Source organism: Pholcus phalangioides, unplaced genomic scaffold, assembly GCF_987345545.1.
Source record: "Pholcus phalangioides strain wild (caught in Gottingen) unplaced genomic scaffold, Ppha-v1.0 ptg000039l_1, whole genome shotgun sequence".
NCBI lineage: Eukaryota > Metazoa > Arthropoda > Arachnida > Araneae > Pholcidae > Pholcus > Pholcus phalangioides.
The window spans coordinates 25,344,127-25,363,436 of record NW_028301625.1 but is presented as its reverse complement, the minus strand read 5'-3'; the positions used below and the strand labels follow the sequence as shown (position 1 = coordinate 25,363,436).

Genomic DNA, 19,310 nt, shown 5'->3' with positions numbered 1-19,310 from the left:
GCGATTTTTCCAAGGCCTCCATCTAGCTAAAAATACCTGCCTTCAAATTTGCATACTTACTCTTGAAAATTGTAACCAGATGTAATTGTCACGAGGCCCTCTCGGCATTTTCCCGAGGAGTGGCCGGTTGGTCCATAGACGGAGATATGGGGGTGGGGACATGGGACCCAACTTCGAAGATGGAGCCGCTGTGGTGGTCGAGTGGTCATAGTGACGGACTCGCATCGCGAGGTCTCGGTTCGAACCCCACCGCCGCCACAGTGGTGGTCGGCTGAAGTTGGTTTTCTGTGATTCCCAACTTCGAGGTGCGAATGCAAGCCGATCTCCCCATTAAAAAGTCTCGCCGCAGAGAGCAACAGACCTACAACGGTAAAATCTTCCAACATTACACTTCACTCATAGTTCGAAAAATACGTGGTAGATGGCAACACTATAACAAGCATTACACCAAAACTAGCTTTACGTTAGGTTCACAACACGGACACGCACATTCCAACACGTACCAATTCGTTAAAAGTTCCGCAGAGGAATATGGACGAGATATATGTGTGGTTTAATAGTAGCTTCGAAGAAGGAGCCGACTGATTTAATGTATATGCGTATATATGAACTATTAAGAAGTCACCAACGAAAAGGCAAATAAACGAAAAATACACAAACTCCTACTGCATTTCGACACATAATGGGTATCCAGAAGAAAAAATATTTAACTACTTATCACATGCTGACCGAGGATCCCACTTGGATTGGATACCAAATCTTAACTCTCGGTTGCTCAGCGAAAAAAGTACGTCTGTTCACTTCAAACGTCGTGGTCAAAATGAAGCTGATAGTCTGCGTGTAAGACTAATCAGTGTTTTGATTGGATGCTTGTGAAATGAAGCTACCCGACTAACCACGATTCGGGAGACCCAAGTTCTGGGAAGGCCTCATAACAATTTGATCTCGTTAAAATTTTAGAGTACGTATGTGCAAATTGGTAGGCAGGTATGTTTAACTAGGTAGAGTGGGCCTCAGAAAAGTGTTGAGATGGCTCTAGTCTTACTTTATGGAAATTGAATGAAATCTCAATACAAAAACCAGGAGCGGTTCAAGCTTACCTGTCGCCCGGGTGCGAAGCCTCATATTCCGCCCCTAATGCTAACCCTGGCAGGAGGCTGACAGGACCCATGGAGGAAAGAATAACAGGAAGTGACATCAGGAACGAAAATTGAAGCCGTTGTGGCAACCCTATGGGCTGACGAGTAAGCCCAAACAAACCGCTCTTTTCCCTATACTTAACATGTGTTTTGCCGGATCGAATTCTTTTAAAATATTAATAATAATATAATGTTTTTCGCAAAAAAAGTCAGATTTTTTCAAACACCGATGTTCAAGTGTCTTTAAACATTGTCTTTCTCTCAGCACTGAGATGTTACATACTTTGACATAATTTTTTTTAAATTAAAATGCCGAGAAGAAATTTTGTGGCACAAGATATGGGTAAATTTTGGTTATTTTTGTAAAAGGTTCCATGTTGTTGAGGTTAATATTCGAAAGTAAACAACAACTAAAATTGTAAAAGCTCTCGTTCAATTGTATAAATATATCCAAAGAATTTGAAGGAAAAAAATCGAGTTCCTAAAGTGAATAGTAAATTTTTAAATGATTTTTAAAAACGGGGATGTTTCTCATAGGAAAGCATGGGAAGCCACGGTTTGTTTGTTCTTACTTGATCCCTTTAACAGAGCGATCACTGGCTTCATCTGGCAACCCAGATTCCCCATGCTTTCTCAACGGAGGCACTGGTCGCGTCACCTCCTGTTATTCTTTCCTCCATGGACAGGACCTCAGTGAAAGGGACCACGAGATAAACCTGTTTTTTTACTATAAAAAAGACCGCTTGTTTACCGTGAAAAATGCTTGTGCCATATGTCCCGCTCTTGAAGTAGACCATTTTTTTTTCCTGTTTTTTTTTTTAATTCCAGAATTATTTTACCATTCTTAATAATGCCAGATAATGTAATCCTTGAAACAACACTTATTTTTGTGAGCCATCATCACTTGTCCTGTAAAGATGATGTATAAGGATGTTATTTTTATTAAGAAATTTTTTTCAAAGGTGTTTCTAATACTCTAGGCACCGGAGAAGTGAGAAACCGAATTTTTCCGTTGCTTTCTTTCGCTATTCTGGAACAAATTCTTTGTGAGGGAACCCACAAAGCACACCTGTCCCTTGTGATCAAAGCTGCATTAAGTAACTTCCAAGCGAATTTGCTTGTGATAGAGTACAGATGCGGTGTTTGGCCATGCGACCCATTGCGGCTGCACTTCGCGCCGCTCAAAAAGGATGCTAAATTCGAAGTGTATGGGTAAAAAAAAATTCCATTGGCCAAAAAAAAAAATTAAGAAAAAAATGTTTTTTGTCTACTCTGGACGGAGGCACGGATCTATGGGAAGGGGGGGGGGGGGGTAAGTATCACCCCGATCACCCCCCCCCCCCTCAAGCGAAGTATACAATATTGCCCTCAATGCAATGAGTTATCATTGATGAAATTTTCGCAACTTCTATATGATGATATTGCATTCAATCAATCCGTTGAAAAAATTACCGGTATCAACGTCTCTGATTAAATAACAAATTCAAGAAAACATCGACTAAAAATGGTAAAATCGGGATGGAAAAACAATGAAAGTTGTCCCTTAAAATACGAGACTTATGGTCATGCATACGCAACAATTTGTAAAATCACCCCTCCCAACAGTGAGCTCTAGATCCACCCCAGTCTAGAGGGGCGCAAAATTCGAGATGAAAGGGCGAAAAAAAAAAATTTTTTAACTTTTTTGTTAGGAATTATTTGGATAATTTGTCAGGGAGGGCATGATCCCCAGGAGTAGGACTGTCCGGGCTCTAGCTTGTGGGGCCCGGGACCAAATCCTTATCTTTTTTTTCACACTACAAATTAACTGTAGAAGGGACCCCCCATGGAAAATCTGGCCTGGATCCCGCGAAAGATTCCAGGCTAGGTGTCCTCGCGCAGGATGTAGAGCTATGGGGGAAGAGGAGATGCAGGAGTGCAAAAAAATAAGTCCCGCACGGGTACAGATTTTGTCTCGAGCCGCCCCGATAGCTTACATTCTTGTTTCTAGTCAGAGGCCCTGTGTATTTTCAGTTTTCACTACTTTTCTGTTGTCAAGGTATGACTCAAAAGCGTGATGTCATGTGAATTTTTACTGTGTTAAATTTTGGTCTATTAACTAAAGTCTACGCTGCCGCCCCTTACAACCTGCCACCCGGGTGCACCGCACCCCTTGCACCCTCGCTTAAGCCGCCCCTGACAAAAACTGAGCATTAACGCGAGTTCTTAATTGCAATATTATTTGTTTTTCTGCTTTCGTGTCCCCCACCCCGCTGTCTTTTAGTTCAGGCCCTGGTCAACCTTTCGATAAAACATTTCAACTGTATACAGTCAAATGCTCTTAAAATTTTAGGATTTTCTACCAAGTGGTTGATGTTGGGGAAAAATTGTACGTTCAAAAAAATGTACTAGTTGATCATTTTTTGTGGTGCTCTTTTTCTCCTGATGCCCTAAGCACGTGCTTATTTTGCTTTATGGTTAATCCGGCCCTGATGATAACCATTAACCCCAACTACACTTTCTTTCAGTGGCCTCTCTGTGATATTTTCTAAAGTAGTTTCTCCTGATGGTTTCATTTTTTTGCTACTCATTCCGTCAACGACCTTAGTGTTGAACCAACACCCCTAAAGAAGAGGAACCCTCTTCTTTAGAGGTGTTGGTTGAACTCCCTGTCTTTCGCAATGGCTCTAATGGTTTCAAGTTCACGGTCTGGTGTGTTTCGATCTGAACAAATGTTAAATGCTCGCACTACATAAGTACGAAAGCCGAGAGTTTCTGTTGCATAGGATGACAAGATCTAAATTGAAGTGGTAGTGAGACCGAGAAAGACTTACGATAGACAGAGGTTTGTGGAAATGGGATTTCTGTTTAGTTACTAATACGCTCAAGAAAGAGAGTTCGTTGATAGTTTCAAATTCGGCTGTGAATTGATCGTGAGGGTCTATGTCATTCATAACGAGTAACAACTGTTCTAAGTCTGTAAGTCATCTTTGGAACCACCCAAAGCACAAAAGTATAATCCACCTACCTCCGATAAAATAAGAAGGGCACGACGCTCAATTGCTTACTCTCAAACTCGTCCATATCTGCTGGTATACTCGTATATGGGTTATAAGTGGATCAACTGAATGAATGAACGCCAGAACTATGCCACTGGACTTATCCCGTTGCCGAGACCTCTTCCAGTCCAGCTTCGTGGCAGAGTCTAGAACAGTAAATGGATCAACTGTGCAGTTTGACCCACTGTAGAAGAACAAGGAATTTTTCGAAATTCCTTCTCAAAAAAACATCACTCTTTCTCTTTTTTGCCAAGAACGTGTTTTGTTTCATTTTTCCTAGGAATGTCAGTAGTTTTAGTTTGAGAAGAGGACTCGCACCATATCTCCATCCATAACAAAAGGGAGTCTTGATCCTTATGCTGGGGGTCTTCGGTGGGACCTCGAGAGAGAGCCAGAATTTTCCAGAGGTTCCTCTACAGTAAATTTATTGTGTAAAAAAATATTTTCATATTGGGTCCCCAGCGCTAGAGCCCCTGTTACAAAAAAGAAAATGGATCTTGGCAGCTCTAATCTAATGAATTAAGCCGTTTATCAAGAATTAAAAGGGTAAGAGTAAGTACGAATTTAATTAAGTAATCAATTTCATCAGATAAGGAGGAAAAGTTCCAACCAGCCTGGTGGCCCTGGAGTGGACCTTGTGTTCTCTTTATTTCTTAGTACACAATATGTATGGTATATTTACCATATAAAATAAATATATGGAGGTTCTTCCCCTCCTCCCTGAAAGTTGTTTTCTATTGTTTGTCGGATAATCCGAGTTTTCAGTAATCCCAGGTAGTCTCGGTCCCGTTCACCTCGGATTATCGAGACTACTGTAGTTATGGATAATATTATGGCCATGCTGAGGTTTAGTGGTTCCTCCTGAAGCCGGTTCGGGAAATATCTTCCAATTTTTTTTAGAAAGTTTAGAACAAAAGGTAAAATTTATTAGAATTCTTAATTAAGAAAAATATTGAATCTCTAGCAAAATTTTAGTGAAAAAGCTACAGGATTGCAATTTTTGACAATTGCAACTTGGCATAAGTTTGAAGTCAGAATTATGTCAAGCATTGAAAAAAAATTACAATAGACAGGCTTGGTGCTTCTACTAAAAGTAGAAGCAGATGTGTGCTTAGAAATATTCGCATCGTATTCTATCAACTTCAAAGTATAAAATTTCATTTAACGTTTGTTATGTTTTTCTTTTTTGTAATTGATAGATTCAATGAATAGATAGAAGGGAAATATGGCGCGTAAGGTGACCTTGGAGAGAATTGGCAATATCTGATATTTTCAATTCTCGCCATAAAAAACTAAACTTCTAGAAACCCTGAAAGTAAAAATTACTAGCATTTAAACCAGGTTATTAACCGGGAATGCGGGAGAGTATTTTTGTGGTGCGAGATGGAAAAAAAATTACAACATGTTGACTGAGATTATTCAGGAAAATTAAAATTATGAAAAAAATTGAATTTCTCTCGATTCTTTAAAAAAGCTGGAATTATATTTGACACCCCTATTCCGGCTTGGAGCCCCATCGCCTATGGTCTGAAGGCTCTTGGGGGGGGGGGTGATCCGACACTGTTTGCGTTTAGTTCGTAAACCGAATCTTTTTGTTGTTCACGTTTGCAAACCGAGCCGTTCGTAAACCGAGGGTTGATTGTATATGTAAGTTCTATGCATGTGCATTTGATTGTGTTTCATAAAGCTTTCTCCAACACAGTCCCGGTCCTTAACAAGGGCAATGGCTAAAATTGGCTAAAGCCGATAGGATCTGGGTCGTGTTCTTTTTGAAAGAAAGAAAGAGAACCCTATAATAATCTGGCCGGGTTGGGGGATTACCAAAGATCCCATCCTAGGGGCCCTGCTGCAGGGTGTGAAGAACATGCATACAGGTCAAAATACAGAGTGAAATGAGAGTACAAAATAATTAACGTTCACGAAGTATCAGTAAAATTCACGCAAATTGAATTCCTTGAATAAATAAACAGTACTTCTTTCTTCCCGAAAAAGTATATTTTAATAGAGTGACCATACGTTCGTATTTCCCGGGACAGTCCCGGGTTTTCTGTTTTTCTGGTAGTCCTGACTTTTTTACAAAAATGTCCCGGTTTTTCCAGTTTTTTTTAACAGAGTTTACTTGAATACTTGAATTTTTTATTTTCATCAAAAATATAGACACAGGTAATTTTCATAACTCAATATCTATGAGTTGGCATTATTTCCAATTACAGTATGTATATTTGTATTTTCTCTGAACATATTCACACCTATTGACAACACTTGAATTGTCAAAAATGAGTTGAAGGGTTTTGAAATATTTTTTAGTGTGAGGCAATATTTTACAACATACATAAACCATACAGAGTAGAATGCTTATTAACATTTTTTTGTCCGAAGCCTGCTACTTTTCATTGGCAGGCAGCTGTGAGTAAATTAATTCATCAAATAGATTTTATTCAACATCTGGTGCGTTGATTTTTTAAATAAAACGTAAGACTTCGCCTGTGAATTTCACCGAAAATCACTTTTTTTGTTATGTATTTTGCAGAATAAATACATTCAGAGCACAAAGTGAAACTATAAACAAATATGTGAAACTGTTCTCTGGTAGCAGTTTTTCTCCCCCTCCACTCGAGAGAAAAGATTGAGTGGGGAGATAGAGATGGAAAAAATAAATTTGAATCGATTAAGGTGAAAAAATTATTCGGAATTATTCTCGAATCACCACAAACGAACTTATTCTGAAAATGTTTTCAAACTTGGGGATTGTAAACAGCTATTTTTTTGTGGTATTTATGAAAATTTTGGATAGTTTTGTGCTTTAATTGGCAGTTTTGTCATACTTTGGCAATTTTTGGGCGACAGTTGACGATGTCCCGTATTTTCTCGTATTTGAAAAATCAAATTTTCCGTATTTTTCTCGAATAAATATGGTCATTACAGATTTTAAGGAATTCTTTGCCTTAAAGCATAAAGTTCAGTGGAGCCGTTATTATTTTTGTTGCCAACTTATATGATATAAATTACTACATTAGAAAGTGAGAAGTGCAGAGAAGTGCATAAAGTTCTACGATGTCCGATCGGGAGAGTGGTGACGATCAGCATCCTGCCCAAAGTATGTCAACAAAGCTATAATATATTATTTTTTTTCATTTGTTTACCAAACAGATATGTCCATTAACATTCCTTACACAACTGATGCCTCAATAAAACGTAACGAAAGGATATTTGCTGTGATATTGCATTCGGAATGCCAGAGTGCTACCAAATATGGCGTGAATTATATTTTGGTTGGAAATTCTTAAAGCTTCAATGTGCTCGTATCTATAAAGCTTAAAATTTAGGACCTGTAATTCATGGCTAAGTATTTAAATTTGCACCAAACTTATTTTTCAGAGTTTGAACTCATACAAAACATAATTCGTCAGATTTCCTCTGAATACATGAGAATGTACATGGGTAATTTTATTTTTTATTTTAACATTTCTTGTTAGTTATGATTTTAGTAAACAATAAATAGATTACTTTGTTCAAAAAAATATTTTTTTTGATGTATGAGTAAGTTGAACAGTATGTAAAATTTATTGGTTTGCATCCTTAATAATACATTCCAATTTTTTCCATGTTCATTATACAATGTGAAAATTGTAAAAAAGGAACCTTTTTCAAAAGTCACTACTTGACTCCTAGTTCTATATTTCATATATTTTAATCATCATACAAATTTAGAAATATAGTTAAAAATGTAATATATATATCAAACAGCGGTAATAAAGTTCATTACCTTTGATAACTGAGTGTGGTTCTGCAACACACTAACCTCTGTCTCTACAAGTCCAAATGTTACCTGGGTCATGTATGCACTATGAAGTCATTCTGAATTAGCTTATAGATCCTGTTCATAAGGTAGGCCTATCAGTCAGTATCTGCACAAATGTTTCCACGATTTTGAGAGGTTTCAATGGTAGCCTGAGGCAAGGCCCAGGCTCTGACCCTTCCATTGATGGTAGCCTGGCATTCATGCTTTTAATTTAAGTAGCGACGTTTTTTCATCGTAAAGCAGTTTCATGCATGACTTGACTAGATTTTTCATCATCAATCGCAGATAGTCCCGATAACTAACCAATGTCATTTTTATTTAGCTTAACCCAACCCCTTAACATACAGGGGCGAGATATCTTGTATCGTGGTAAATGGAAAAATATTTTCATGCTCTCTCTCTCCTTCCTTTTGAGACTTCATTAGCATCCTTGTTTAAACAATTTTTCCCCCTTTACCACGGCATTCTTTTTCTCTTTTCCTAACGAGCAGAAAAATACATTGTGTTGCATGCACATAGGGAAATGATAGGAAACCTTCTCCTCTCAACTTTACCTCCTCCTTCATTTCCTATATGTTAACAATAGTACCATTTCGTGAGATTTATCTCTGCTAGATCACACATCGTCCAATTTGTTAAGACTAAAGTGGTTAAAACCATAGGGGTCCTGTTCTTAATCAGCTCATTCAAGTTTATAAAAGGCTATTCATTGTGTATTCATTGTGTCATAAAAAACGAAAGAATGGCATATAACTTAGCTACAGCATGCACCATCTTAAATAAATGGGGCTGAATCCTTTTTAGATAAGAAAAACTTTGGATGCAAGTATTCAAGTATAGCTTATTTATGGATTGGTAAAAATTCCGAAATAAGGGATTTTGAAGCTGATAGACGGATAAACATTGTAGACATTTCGTTATTTTATTCATACAATTTTACATGACTCTAACAAATTAAGCTAGTAAATTATTTACCACCCCATCGTCGCCTCAGTGGTGCTCTGTTGAAGTTGGTTTTCTGTGTTTCCCAACTTTGGAGGTGTGAATGTAAGCCAATCTCCCCATTGAAAAGTCTTGCCACAGAGAGCAACATGTTAAAAAACAGTACAAATATTTAATCATTACACTTCACTCCTGAAATATAGATGGCAGCACTGACAAATCTGACACAACACTAGATACACACTCAGACTTAGGTACGCACACTTACACTTCCGGCACAACTCACTAGGTAGTAAATTGCCCACAGTGATAGACCCGAGTTGTGCTCGGTTTAAAAGAAAGTTAGTTAATTATTTACTGTACCATTTGTTTGGTATACCATAGGAAACCAACTTAAGTAGACCCAAAATAATAAGAGAACTACAGCTAGACACGTTTCAGAACTATATGAAGTTCCTTCTTCAGTAGCGGAGAAAAAAATTGAAAGAATGCAGAAAAGGCAAACACTCCATATAGCGGGAGTTACTCGCTGTTCATGACAGAGTCGAAATGAAAACATTTTTATTCATTTCGTTCAGTCAACATTAAATGATGTCATGTTGGAAATATGCTAAATTTTATAGTTTAAATGTTTATAATCTACAAGAATGAGTATTCTATTGAAAATGTCATCCAAATTTTGATGTTGAATGCAAAAAGTTATGAGTAAAAAAATTATTAATAAATATCAGATGAATATTTTTAAGTCAAGGGATATGTTTTAACTATCAGTTTACATCAGGCCTGAAAACGTTCATTATCAACAATATGTTGACTATTCTATCAAAAATATTGCGATATTTATAAACTCTGGATGCCACTGATCACGTAGGCTTACTATTGTATTGTTATGGTCTATGATGCCCTAAAAACTTTATTGGCCATTTATTTGGTTTTTTCTTTTATTCACTTTGAATTACACAATACAAGTTTTTCAATTTCAAGGATTATTAAGCTAACTAAGTGAAAGAAGGACCAACTGCTTGCTTTACATAAAAACTTTTACTGCTTAGAAGCATGTTCATGAATAAAAATTGAGGGTCTTTATGATCACCGTAAACGAGAGACCGTAAAACCCAGTAACAGTAAAACTTTAGGACTGGGGGTGCAACTTTGGGACAGCAGATTATTTTTGAATTTCCAGCCAGCCAATGCCATGGAGGAGCTATCCATGCTATTGGAGCTGCAAACTGATAAAATGCATGGCATTAACTGGCAATATTTGAAAGCCCAAAATTAATCTTTTGTCCCTAAGTTGCATCCCCAGTTCCAAAGTTACCTTGATTTACTGTACTTGTTTAAATTTATTGAAATAAAAATGTTGATAATTGGAGATTCGCTGTTCTCTTAACCAAAGCTAGTTTGCTGAACAGATTTTATCCTTTCTTCTATATATATAATGGCTTTTTTTTCTTTTTTTCCCCGAAACCATGCGTTTTCATGCATATTGAAGATATGCCCACATCCGTAGTGGGCAGTGTTTGAAGTGACTGGCCAAATCATGAAGATGCTAGATTTCTGAATAAAACTGAGTTATTTTAATTATCAAGTTTCTATAAGTTTGCCAATTTTGAAAGCGAAAAGCTGGACAAAACCCAGACGCCAGGTCGCAATGGTGATTAAAAATTTGGTATTAGTGCCTAAAATTTTCTTTGTGTAGTTACTAAATTGGAAGCTGAGAGCAGTACAAAATGCTTGGAATTTATAGCAATGTGTCTGCCAGTATAAAAGAGGGTCACTATGCTTTGAAAAAATCAAAAGAAGCAAAATTTTTTGGCGCGTAGAATTGTTTTTGTTATTTGTTCACCCCCTGGTCATAACAATGAGGACGAAACACTCAATTTAATATTTCATAGTGTCCAAAAATTATGTACTGAACTTTAATTTCGGTACATGATTTAATTCAAACAGTAATGTTATGATGGTTTCAGAATTGAAACACATCACAGCGTTTTGATGGAATCTGCAGCGGACATTGTAAATAAGTAATGTAAATAAGTAAAAAAAATTAGATCACAAACAAAAAAATAATGTCCTGCTCATTCATTGTAAAAGTAGGAAGAGACAATCTGGCCCAGGGTTGTCAGATTTGCTGTCTGTGATTAATTATTTATTTTGATTTTTTACTGATGAGTTTATATTAGCTCAAAACTATTATCTTAATCAAATTAATTAGTATTGCTTCACATTGCCCTTCTTTTCCGTTTCATACACTCAAAGTTAAAGTAGTACTTTATGGTGGGTGTGCTAATTCCAAAAATACTCAAGCCTTCAATATAAAATAAGTAAAAGTTATAAATAAATTAACCTGCAACTTTATTTTTGAAAAGAATTGTGAGTGCTGCGAGGGAGACAGTTGTATAACAAATAATTTGAATTTGTCATGTATCTTATACAGAGGTTATCTTTGTTATACATGTGTTTTGGACTTCAAGCACATTCACAGAACAAATTATGCTTGCGTAAACTGAAGTGAAGTACCACTGTATTTTTATATATTATGATAAAATATTTTACCTTTTTTATTTCAGGGGGGCAGATGCCACCTGGTGAACAAGAGTTAGCTACCAAAATGTTACAGATACAATATAAGAGGTTTTACCTTGATGTCAAACAGAACAAAAGAGGAAGATTTATAAAGGTTGCAGAAGTAAGTCAGATTGCGATCTCTTGGTAAATATTAATTTTTATATATAATATCACATATTATATAGCAATCTTGCATCTCTCTCAATGTAACTGACAATTCATTCTGTGAACAGAATAACTATGGTTCATTTGCTATTCATTGATTTTTTTATAGCATCTTTTACTTTTTGAAAAAAAAAAGACTTGTTTTAATATGGCTGGCTTCAAAACAGAATGTTTTTCTAGTTCTAAATAATTGGCGTATATGAAGGACTAGACAAATCCCATTTGACTAAAAAATTGGCATTGCCATTTATGGAAATAAAAATTTCCATCTTTGATGGCTTAATTGGTGTCTGAGGACAACACAAAATTTTTGGAATTTACATAGGTGTTCCCGCCAACCTTTAGAAAAGGTCACTAAGGGCAGGAAAAGCCTAAAAATTTTTTGGCTTTTTTTACTTAGAAATTTGGCTAATGTCTAACTTTTTTTTTGATTTTTCAAGTCATACTTATATGTATATATACATTTATAGTTTATCAATATCAACAAGGTTTTTAACACGGTAAAAACCACTATGAATGCCATAGTTTCCATTATATGGTCCAAAACTGTCCTTAATTTTCCAGAACATCCACCTCATAACAATTCATAAAAAATAATATGTAAAGTAAAAATAATATCTATGACCAAGTAAAAAGTTTTGAATTGAAAATGTTCATGTAAATAGTTATATGACACATACATACTTGCCAACTGTTACAGATTGCAGAAGATTTGTACAGAAAATGTGGTACTCAACTATAGAGCTACAAGGAATACTCTGGTTAACCATAATTTGATAAGAGTTCTTTTAACAGGAAGAGAGCAAATCGGTCTGATAAAAATTAGGGCCTGTTATATTTGTGCATTTATTTTACAAAAAATTAAAGTACCACTTATGAAATAATTAAAATTATTATCACTCAAAACAATTTTTAAGCAATTATTTATTCATTTCAAAAATGTACAGCTTATCTTCTGACTTTCATCTACCGACACCTTAGACCATACATGCCAACCTTAGGACCAAGCCTCTCTGTAGAGGCAGTGTTTACCGATAGGAGGGGGGAGGTGCACAACTAGAGTTTTGCTGATTTCTTCCATGCTTGTACATTCCCTATGGATGTATGCGATTTTTCTGCATATATTCATCAACGAAGAACTTGGAAGAAAGTGATGGCAAAAAAAAAGGTGAATCTATGCATCAATCACATTTGTAGAAAGGGATGCTAGTGACGCTTATTCCCGTATCATTCTTCCATGCTGCTTGACATCACCTGAAATATATGCAAATGGGACTTGAACCAAATTTGACCAGATTGTTGAGATTTTTACATTTTTTTTTTTTTTTTTTACTACTTACAGATGTTTATTAACAAATTTCGACAATATATAGTTGAGGTACCAACATCAAAATAACGGAAATTGATACTTTAAGTTTATGAAATAAAAGGAAAAAGATGAGTAGATTTTTCTTTTATTTATCAACTGCATCCACCACCATTCCCCATATATACAGGGTGATTATAAAAAAACTATCCCGACATATGGGCCCCTAACTATCATACCATTCACAGAAACTGAATGAAATTTTGGCATAAGGTATTTTGAGGTATGCGCTCAAGAATGATATGGAAAACAACAGTCTCACTCTAACAGTTACGGTTACAGTGATCAAATTTCGAAAATATCAAATGGCAACACCAAGTATTTTGTATTGGAATGTGATCTCCATTGTGAAAAACCCTAAATAGCGTTCGAACGGCAACTGTAGCATGAAAACCACCGGCTGTAGATAGGCTAAAAGTGAGGACAACCAATAAGGACAGAGAAGCAGCATAAAATAAAGCATTTTATTGTGTTTCCCAAATTTCCCACATGCCCTCCTTCACACACGATGACACTTTGCATGCGGCAGATGGTGGATAGCACTGCAGCACGTACCATGCAATAGGAATCCCTTGAATCGCAGTTCTGATGGCATCTTTCAAATCAGATGCAGTTTGCGGACGAAACTGATGCACTTTGGATTTCAGATATCCCCACAGCCAGAAATCCATTGGTGTGAGATCAGGAGACCTTGGTGGCCACGGAAACGGGAAATGACGGGAGATAACTCTGTCACCAAACTCTTGACTTAAGACACGTTTGACTGAAGACCCTACATGTGGAGGAGCACCATCTTGCATCCACACAACTTCAGATAGAGCATTTTGCCGTTGCAATGCGGGAATCGCGTAATGAGTTAACATGTCCAGATAGCGAGCACTCGTTACTGTACATGTTTGCAGATCACCGGCAGTAACCTCTTCAAAAAAGTAAGGGCCGAGGATGAACATACTCGTTATACCACACCACACAGTCACTTTTTCCTCGTGTAATGGATGTGCAAGCACATCATGTGGATTATTGTCTGCCCAGTGCACACAATTTTTTGAATTCACGTTACCAGTTAACGAGAAATGCGCCTCATCTGTCCACAGAATGCGTAAAGGCCAGCTGCTATCTTCATCATACCGGATAAGGAATTGATTTGCAAAATCCAGCCGTAATTGATAGTCTCCCGCTTCCGACATCTGGACACGCTGGAATCGATACGAAAACATGTTTAGAACAGAGCGCAGAAGAACTTGCGGACAGTTGAATTCTGCAGATTCAGAACACGTGAAACACCGCGTGCACTTGCGGGACGAACTGTGCTTATCGTCTGATGAACTTCTGCAACAGCTTCCTCAGGAACGGAAGGACGTCCAGACCGAGGTCGATCGCATGTGCAACCAGTTTCTTCAAATTTATGAATCAAGTCCAGTACAGCTTTGACAGTGCACGGGCCTCGCCGTAATCCATGGTTTCTGTGGTAAACACGCAATGTCTCTGCGGCATTTTGTCCATTCAGGTAATAAATCTTTACGATTTAACCACGTTCTTTCCCTGAAAGCGGCATCTTGTTTGGAATGGCAGAAAGCCACATACGTGGCTCGCATTTCGCAGTGCCTTTTCTTTCACCTAGCGTGACGACGTCAGTCATGACTGTGTCTTACGTAGAACCCGAAATTTGCATTTCTTGGCTGCTTCTTCTCGTTTTGTGGAGGACTAATCAGGCTGGGATCTCAGCCGAAGAAACGGTGTGACGAATAAAACGAACATTAATGCTCTGGTGCACGGCAAAGTCCTTTTTACTTTTTCCTTGCCTAGCTCCGGGGATTTTTGTGCTACGGGTGCCATTCCAACGCTATTTAGTGTTTTTCAGTATGGAGATCACATTCCAATACAAAAACTTGGTGTTGCCATTTGATATTTTCGAAATTTTCTCACTGTAACCGTAACTGCCAGAGTGACACTGTTGTTTTCCATATCATTCTTGAGCGCATACCTCAAAATACCTTATGCCAAAATTTCATTCAGTTTCTGTGAATGGTATGATAGTTAGGGGCCCATATGTCGGGATAGTTTTTTTATAATCACCCCATATTTTTACTTGTCAAAGTGTATGGGCCCATTCAAGTATTATGTCAGCAGATTTTTAGCCATTTTTGACCCCCCATTAGCAGAAATCAGTAAACCTTTGACTCCCTCCCTCTCTTGTCAGGAAAATTTTGTCAGCTCTGCCCCTTCCTTCTGACGTATATTGGTATCAGAGACAGACATGGGGGGGGGGCAGGAGCCCCCTCATGCCCCATACAATAAAAATTTTATTTTTGATACAAAAAGAAATGTTTAAAAAAAATTAAGATATCTGAAGAAAATTCATTTTGTTGTAAATCTATTTCTGTTCATTTCAATGCTATTTGGTATCCAAAGGCTTAGAACACAAAATTTCTCTTTAAGAAATCCATTGACACACTCCCTAGCCTTTTGTGCCCCCTCCAAAGGTCAATCCTGAGGACGCCTGTGATTGGATTTCCCTTCAAGAATATACATAGGGAGTCTGACACTGCTGTAGTGAACTTTGCTATGTATGCACTAGGATTATTTTTCACCTAATTATAAACTGAACATACTATACTTTTAGCTTGTGTTTCAAGTTTATTAATTACTGATTTAAGTTAAGCATTATTTAAAGGAGTGGTACAGATTGCCATTGCTAGTTAGTGCAAAGTACTGAGTGCTGAGCTCTCGTCTTCAGCATGGTTTCTCTATATTCCAGAGATGTTGATCAGTCAAAGGCAAGATGGTTGCTTGAAAACAATCATTTGAGTAATTTAAAGTAATTCCTTTCTACTTAGCTATCAATGTAATTAATGAAATTATTTCGGATGTGTCTTGGCTAGCCAATAAATTACCAATTTTTTCTGAGTACATTTTTCCGTGATCAAGTATTTAAGGGGAATAGTAAATAAATACACCAAACGTTTGCTTTTTTAATATCCCACCTACTCACAAACCAGTTGCCTGTCACAGATTTCCATCATACAAGAAAATTGAATTTCACGAGCAGTAGTTTATTTGCTTGTCCCGTAAATCATCTCAGCTTGTTTTCTCATCCACACCACACACGAGCATAGACAGTACAATGGTGGGGGAGGGGATGGTGATCTGCCATTCACACAGAATTGTATCATTAGCATAGGTGGCAGGGCGAAAGTAGACAATTTTTTCCGATCATCCTGCATGCCCACGGTGAACCACAGACCCCCCCCAATTTGAAGAGCATGTATCTGCTTATGTACAGGAGCCCAGCAAATCAGTCACTCAAGGACAATGAATCAATGCAACATGCTGAGTGGACGCAAAACCATTTAGCTTACCCCCTCCCCCCCATAATTGAGAAAGGATTTGGGGGGAGCTATCTATAAAGGTCTGAGTTCTACCAGAGAATTAGGTCCATACCATTATCAATAAAGAGGAATGTTAATTCATGTACCCACAAATTAGGGCTAGGTTTTTCTCATTTTTGACAGTAAAGATGCCACTAAAAATGCAATGAAACTTCAGTTAACAAACAAGTCACATAATGAGCAAAAATTTTGAATAAATTTTGACTCTCTTAACGAGCAATAATTCAATTATTAAAAAATAATTACGAGCAAAAAATTTGTGCTTTGTTTATTTTCAAATCACAACTGAGCTGATGGTTTTTGCTTTCTTCTACACATGTACTGTGGAATTGTGGATAATATTCAGGTGGCATGCAGTTTTAGACCCCTTCAAGAAGTTGCCAAATGTGGCACCTCAGAAATGTATGTTTATTTTCGCTGTGCTTGCTTGCTTGCTCCAACTGGATTATACTGCTTTCTTGGTCTGCTAGGGCTTTGAACCTGTTTAGTGAAATAATATTAATACCAGGGGTGGTGAAAACAGTCAATATTTTCACATCCGAGGGGCTGGGGACCCTTTTTTTCGGCCCCGTTGCTTTGCTCCTTGAGCCGAGGTGGTGAAGCTGTTTGCGGATCGCAAATAGCTAGTTACTAGTAAAGTAGTCGGAAACAATTCCTATACATTTTGCTAATTTGTATATCTCTCATAGATTTCCACCTGATTGGTTGGTGAGTATTTTAATTGTTCATCTTGCTTTTTTTCCCCCCTTTGCATAACGTGGTAAGTGTTAACACGTTGCATTTTTTTCCTCTTTTGAAATCAATTTCTTACATTTATGCTAGTGGTTTTTTTAACTTTGTGGTTTTTTTGCGATTTAAAAATCTCCACATTTGTGAGTTTCATCACTGTTCCTTTGACGATCATTGCAATTTGTGAACATTGTTGTTTTTTGGATATTCTCTTTGGATTACCATTTTCTCCGTGGCCTGTTGGGATAAGTTTTTCTCCTGCATATTCTGCTCACAGATGCGTTTTGGCACTGATTTTTTTAAAATTTTTGATGGTGTTAAACAGCTTCTGTTAGGCCAAGGCCTAGTAACTTGTTTGTAACTTTAAAATCCATCGCAATTTATTTTTCCAGTGATTTTAATTTCTCATTTTTGTGAATTTTTTTAAAATTCAGTAGTATGAGTTTACCGCCCATTCAATTCCATGTGAATTATTTTGATTTATAACGTGCAGTTTTGATTATTTCATGTGTATGTACCCTAAGAATTATTCTGATTTCTAACATGGATTACTGCTGTGCGGTGGAAGAAGGAAGATGGGGGAAAAAACATTTTTTATTTCCCTTTCTCCTCTGCTGGGTTACAGTAGAGTCACCACTTCTTGGCGCCAAGAAGGGTGCTTATACTGCTTTTTCACCTAATGTGCGAGCGTTACTGTTTATGATATGAAACTAGATGTAGCATTGCAACCACGTGTATGTGCGTAGAAGTTTTTTAAAATTCTGTTTAGAGAGAAGACTGGGCTGATTACATCATTGAACATGACTTTGAGGGGGACTAGTTCATGAACAGAGGCCAACTCTTGGGGAAGCCATTGGACTGGAGGTGCATGAGGATGATATTCAAGAACTAGAGTGGTAGAACATGGCCAGGAGAGGATCATAAATGAACTGTTGGATCTCCTTTGCACGCAACAGCAAGGGTTTATAGACGGTATCTCATCTGAGGAAGAGGGGAAACGAAGAGGAATTTCTCACTTCAAATGAATGTTGTCAACTATAGAATGTTGGAATCTGTGTAAAATTTTGTAGAAAAAAACCAATCAAACAAAGCTGTAGCAAAGCAACCAATGAATCTGTTTAACAACTATGCAATTTCCCCAGTTCTGAGAAATCCTTAGAACAAGGCAAAAGTAAATGTCATTGGGTAGGTTCTTTTTCAAAAGACACTAAAAGAATAAGTTTTCAAACAGTCAATAAATCATCTTAAACGATAGTCCTCCTCTCTCTCGTCGTTTAGAGTAATTTAATTAGTAAACATTATCGTAATTGTATGTTTATTCATGGCATTATTATATTATATATATTTTATTGTGTTGTATGTTATGTGTTTTATTAATGTTTTTTTATTAGTCATTTTTACGTTAATGAATAATTGTGGAACAAAGTATTAGTTTCCATTATTTCCTATGGGGAAGATACATTGAAATATAAAGAGCGATTCGGATAATGAGCACATTGGTGGAACAAATTAAGCTTTCTAACCAAAGTTCCCCTATATTTCATATTTTTATAAAAGGTAGTTGATGACTTAAGCATCATTCAAACCCCCTCGCTCTTGTCATCAAAAGTCAGCAAATTTGAAACCCCCAACGATGCTGACATAATATTTGCCCCATCCTCTCTTTTCTCACATGATCTTCACTTCAGAAAATGATTTGCATGTTGCTAATGCTAGATGAGAGTGAAGGAGAAAAAAACTACTAGTAAAAAACTGAGAAGTAATGTAGTAAATAAATGTATGTTTCGGGTTCAATTTATTTTTTACTCTTATAATTTGGTTTAAAAATATTCTATTAGGTTGGTGCGGCTGGGCGGAAAAGTCGTCTGTTACTTGCAATGTCCACAGCAGCAGAATTCAGAGACCATTTAACCTCATTTAGTGAGCTTTATGCATCCTTAGGTGAGTTTTATCCATCTAAATTATCATTTTTCAGAATATATGTCTATTTCATTTCTAAAACCATGATTTTTTAGTGTGCAGTGCTATAGCTAATCCAGCGCTTAAGTTCATTTTACTTTTTTTTTTGGATTGATTTTCAACTTACTGACTTATTGTAGAACATGAACTTCAACACAGATTTGCAAATGATATGACTTTGATTCATACATAGTAATTTTGCCACTTTTAAGT

At 36.9% G+C, this 19,310-nt stretch overlaps 1 protein-coding gene across 1 annotated transcript in view; it reads left to right on the top strand.

Annotated features, from left to right (window-relative positions):
* Positions 1 to 7,187: 7,187 nt before the first annotated feature.
* Positions 7,188 to 19,310, top strand: part of LOC149065755 (transcriptional regulator protein Pur-beta-like) — a 38,646-nt gene continuing 26,523 nt past the window's right edge. The window contains exons 1-3 of the mRNA XM_089254024.1: positions 7,188 to 7,274; positions 11,492 to 11,610; positions 18,977 to 19,079. Of these exons, the coding sequence (XP_089110150.1) occupies positions 7,232 to 7,274; positions 11,492 to 11,610; positions 18,977 to 19,079 (265 nt within the window). The 5' untranslated portion in view covers positions 7,188 to 7,231. The remainder of the gene's footprint in view (positions 7,275 to 11,491; positions 11,611 to 18,976; positions 19,080 to 19,310) is intronic.